Source organism: Nansenia antarctica (genome assembly GCF_963989245.1).
Source record: "Nansenia antarctica genome assembly, chromosome: 3".
In the NCBI taxonomy this organism is placed as follows: Eukaryota; Metazoa; Chordata; class Actinopteri; order Argentiniformes; family Microstomatidae; genus Nansenia; species Nansenia antarctica.
Window position 1 is genome coordinate 33,678,737 of NC_137688.1, and position 5,370 is coordinate 33,684,106.

General features: G+C 43.4%; 1 protein-coding gene across 1 annotated transcript in view; it reads right to left on the minus strand.

The window, feature by feature from the left end:
* LOC308152680 (grainyhead-like protein 2 homolog) overlaps positions 1-5,370 on the minus strand; it is a gene marked incomplete at both ends in the record, with an annotated part of 19,194 nt that extends 13,824 nt beyond the window's left edge. Inside the window, 3 exons of the mRNA XM_080525722.1 lie at positions 1,015-1,082; positions 2,124-2,310; positions 5,351-5,370. Of these exons, the coding sequence (XP_080381848.1) occupies positions 1,015-1,082; positions 2,124-2,310; positions 5,351-5,370 (275 nt within the window). The remainder of the gene's footprint in view (positions 1-1,014; positions 1,083-2,123; positions 2,311-5,350) is intronic.

Genomic DNA, 5,370 nt, shown 5'->3' on the forward strand with positions numbered 1-5,370 from the left:
CACATCATCTGTAAAAAACGGTGGAGGCAGTGTGATGACATGGGCATGCCTGGCTTCCAATGGCACTGGGTCACTAGTGTTTATTGATGATGTGACAGAAGATAGAAGCAGACGGATGAATTCTGAAGTGTTTAGGGATATTCTGTCTGCTCAGATTCAGACAAATTCAGCAAAGTTGATTGGATGGCGCTTCACAATACAGATGGACAATGACCCAAAGCATACTGCATAAGAAGTGGAATATTCTGTAATGGCTGAGTCAATCACCTGATCTTAACCTGATCGAGCATGCATTTCACTTGCTGAAGACAAAACTAAAGGCAGAAAGACCCACGAACAAACAACAACTGAAGACAGCTGCAGTAAAGGCCTGGCAAAGCACCACAAAGGAGGAAACCCAGCCTTTGGTGATGTCCATGGGTTCCAGACAAAGTATTAAAAATCAACATTTTATTTATGATTATGTTAATTTGTCCAATTACTTTTGAGCTCCTGAAAATAGGGGACTGTATATTTTAAAAAAAACATTTTGGGGGGGCAATTCCTATACGTTTCATACAATATTTTTGTTCAACCCCTTGAATTAAAGCTGAAAGTCTGCACTTCAATTACATCTACAGTAGATTGTTTCATTTCAAATCTATTGTGTTGGCATATAGAGCCAAAATTATGGAAATTGTGTCACTGTCCAAATATTTCCTGACCTAACTGTACGTTAAATTACGGAATCTGCTGGTCCAGTGAAGGAGTGGGTCTGGAAAGTGTTCCCTCAGCTACGAAGCTTTCATAACTCGAAACTGACCCCAAATCTGTAAGACGATTCATATGTTTACGGTTTTCCCTCTAGGGCTGTGTTCAGTATGCAGTATCAGGGGCATAATGTCACACACGAAGCATCAATTGCCAAAGGTGGTCAAGAAACAGTCTATATAATGTGTTTTTTTTATGAATATATCATCAACCTCTCTGTTCTTTCCCACTGATATTACATGTCAGCTATAACAACCTACTGACCTCTTTTCCTGCTCTTCTGAAATCTCAACCACCTTGGCGACGGGCAACAGCCTCTTTTCTTTAGGCACCTGAGGAGTCAGAATCACAGAGAGTCAGTATCACAGAGAGTCAGTATCACAGAGAGTCAGTATCACAGAGAGTCAGTATTACAGAGAGTCAGTATCACAGAGAGAGTTAGTATCACAGAGAGTCAGTATCACAGAGAGTCAGTATTACAGAGAGTCAGTATCACAGAGAGAGTTAGTATCACAGAGAGAGTTAGTATCACAGAGAGAGTTAGTATCACAGAGAGAGTCATGGACAGAAGGAGTCAATATCACGGTTGGAGAGCAGTCTCAGACCTTACAATAGTCTTATTAGTCATACAGTAGTCTTATAGTAGTCATACAGTAGTCTTATAGTAGTCATACAGGAGTCCCTGACCTCTGACCTTGTAGTAGTCATAGAGCAGACCCTGACCTTGTAGTAGTCGTAGAGCAGACCCTGACCTTGTAGTAGTCGTAGAGCAGACCCTGACCTTGTAGTAGTCGTAGAGCAGACCCTGACCTTGTAGTAGTCGTAGAGCAGACCCTGACCTTGTAGTAGTCGTAGAGCAGTCAGACCCTGACCTTGTAGTAGTCATAGAACAGACCCTGACCTTGTAGTAGTCGTAGAACAGACCCTGACCTTGTAGTAGTCATAGAACAGACCCTGACCTTGTAGTAGTCGTAGAACAGACCCTGACCTTGTAGTAGTCGTAGAGCAGACCCTGACCTTGTAGTAGTCGTAGAACAGACCCTGACCTTGTAGTAGTCGTAGAACAGACCCTGACCTTGTAGTAGTCGTAGAGCAGTCCCTGACCTTGTAGTAGTCGTAGAGCAGTCCCTGACCTTGTAGTAGTCGTAGAACAGACCCTGACCTTGTAGTAGTCGTAGAGCAGTCCCTGACCTTGTAGTAGTCGTAGAGCAGACCCTGACCTTGTAGTAGTCGTAGAGCAGACCCTGACCTTGTAGTAGTCATAGAACAGACCCTGACCTTGTAGTAGTCGTAGAGCAGACCCTGACCTTGTAGTAGTCGTAGAGCAGTCAGACCCTGACCTTGTAGTAGTCGTAGAGCAGTCAGACCCTGACCTTGTAGTAGTCGTAGAGCAGGCCCAGAGCGGCGGCGCTGTCCTCGTCTCCGTTGATGCTCATCATGGCCTTGGTGGCAGCGGTCAGGGGGTTCTCCAGGTACGAGCGCCATGCCTCGTCCTCACTGGTGAACGCACGCCGGCCGGCGAACGAACTCTCGTTGGGAACCACCACCACCAGACGCTTACTAACACACACACACACACACACACACACACACACACACACAGATCAGAGAAGAGAGACTTATCAGATACACACACTCACTATACAGATATACACACACACACACACACACAGATACACACACACACACACACACAGATCAGAGAAGAGAGACTTGTCAGATACACACGCACACACGCACACACACAAATACACACACACACACACACACACACACAGCTTGTTCATAACAATTGTGTTTTTCTCCAACTACTGCCTGATTATGAACTGTCCGGTGCATTCCAACATACCACCACCAGGGTGTCCTCGGGAGAGATCAAAGCCTTGGGGTGGGGGGGTGGGGGGGGGGGGGGTTTACCTCAGGGTGTCTGACTGCAGGTTGGCCCTCCCCAAACAGGCCTTGTTAAGTCCTGATCACAGGCAGAGGTTTAAGGCGCACACACACCTACCCGTTGTCATGACAACCCTTTGAACTCTCTGCCAGTCAGCAGGAACGTTTAAGACAACCTAGCGCTCAAAGAGACGATCACAGAGAGAGAAGCGCTGCGTTGTTACTGTACAGTGTGTCATCGTGATACTCCAATAACAACACGACAACCCGACCTACCGTGACAACCACGTCACAACCACCACAGCTACGCTAACATTAGCCACTAGCCTCTAGCCAAATTCATATGCTAATCTGGAGGTGAGAGAGGCTCACCGTGACAAACAATGGCAGCTATTGAAGAGCTCATCATAATGTTCCGCTTCCCTCTGCTTGGCCGAGCAATACTGATGTTACACAACTGAAGGGAGGCTGGTGGTGGAGGTACAGCATGTGTGTGTGTGTGTGTGTGTGTGTGTGTGTGTGTGTGTGAGCAATGTGTGTTTGATACCATTCCTCATTCCATCCCGTGCATTACAATGAGCCCGTCCTCCGATTTCTACCTCCAACAGCCTCCCCCTGAACTCAGTGGTGAGTTTCCTGAAACCATGTTTGATCATATAAGCACGCAAGGGACATTCAGATAGTGTGAGTTTAATGAAGATGTGGGTTGAATCCCGTCCTGATACTGTAGCACGTCCTAGGCCCTAGCCCTAGCCCTAGCCCTAACACTAGCCCCTTGCCCTAACCCTAGCTCCATTCCCAGCCCTAGCCCTAGCTCCATTCCCAGCCCTAGCTCTAGCCCCAGCCCTAGCTCCATTCTCAGCCCAGCCCTAGCTCCATTCTCAGCCCTAGCCCTAGCCCTAGCTCCATTCCAAGTCCTAGCCCTAGCTCCATTCCCAGCCCTAGCCCTAGCCCCAGCCCTAGCTCCATTCCCAGCCCTAGCCCTAGCCCCAGCCTCAGGCCAGCCATGGCCATGCAGCCGATGTTTGCTGTTTAACTTCTGAGGACTTGACACAACACCCTGTGTGTGTCATAATAGGGGCTGTGGTTGTCGAACGGTTGTCGGTTGTCTGTGTGTGTGTGTGTGTGTGTGTGTGTGTGTGTGTGTGTGTGTGTGTGTGTGTGTGTGTGTGCGTGTGTGCTTGTGTGCGTGTGTGTGTGTGTGTGTGAGAGAGAGAGAGAGAGAGAGAGAGAGAGAGAGAGAGAGAGAGAGAGAGAGAGAGAGAGAGAGAGAGAGAGAGAGAGAGAGAGAGAGAGAGAGAGAGAGAGAAATCAGACAGAACACTGATGATTGTAAATATAGTCGGGATATAGTCGCCAACATTTCTGGGTTTGACATATGTTAACTTTTTACATTTGTGTTTTTCAAGGACACATATTTATTTATGTTTAAAAGTAAAATGGTTGAATTTGTAACACATATAATCCTTAATGATCTTGTATTTTCATTTATTTTCGTTGTTTTTTAATTATTTTTATTTTATTTTATTATTTTCGTTTGTTATTATGACGTATGTATGTATACAATGTACAATTGTCTGTATGTATATAATGTTAACTATAATTGTTCAAATATGATTTTTGTATCGGACCCCAGGAAGACCAGCTAATGTCATAGCTAATGGGGATCCTAATAACAAACAAACAAACAAACAATGACAATAAAATAAGTCAAATACGTTTTTATTGACACTTTGTTTAAGTTATTTAAAAGTTATTGGAAATATCCACAGCTCATGTTTAGAAGGTCTTTGTGACAATTAAAAATTATTGAACTGCTCAAGAAATGTATTAATGATCAGAACTGACCAGCAACTGTCAGATCATCGGAGGAGAAGGATTTCAGCGTCATGTTGAGCACTTCTCTCCGAACGTTGTCCCTCAGAATATAAAAGGCTTTTATGTGAATGAGCACAGAGTAATACCGTGTCAATACTGTAATATTAGCAGCAATGAAAACGGACATGCGAAAGTAAATAGTCATAGAATGTCGGAATAAACGCCGAATACAATTTTGAATTTTTAAATAAAATAAATTAGAGGAAAAATCGAATTCGTTCATAAGAATGTCGTTTGTCCTTACAGAGCATTTTAACAAGCTCATTAATAACAATTTTAAAAATTATTAAATAATAACCACTCTGACATAAATACCAGTTTACATTAGGGATGCTAACTCAGCAAATATTGTCTAAAAACCCATCTTTTTAATATTGCCTTTAAATGACTAAATGATGATTATATAATGATTTGAGCACTTTGAGCTGCAACGTTTGCAGGAAAACTGCTATACAAATAAAGGTTATTATTATTATTATTATAAATGAATATATCGGAGGATGTGATCCACTATCTGCTTTATTTCCATCTGTCGAAAATGGCGAATTTGACCGCAATCGAAATCGTAAAGTGTCTCCGCCAACCTGGCCAACTTTATAGGAACCTAAGAACAACCGTGGACAAACTCTAAACCTTCTACCAAATATTATCCATAAATTATGGAAACGAAAAAGATTGCATCCAAGCTAAAAAATAATAATTTAATGATGAACCAAAAATGTTTTATGATATCCTACAAACTTTTTTTTTCAGAGTCAAAAAGTATCGTCCAAAAGTTTTCCGATGCTTGTTCAACTCATCAACGCCGCTTTGTCCAGATCTTATCACTTACTTGTCTGTCTCTTGTGACAT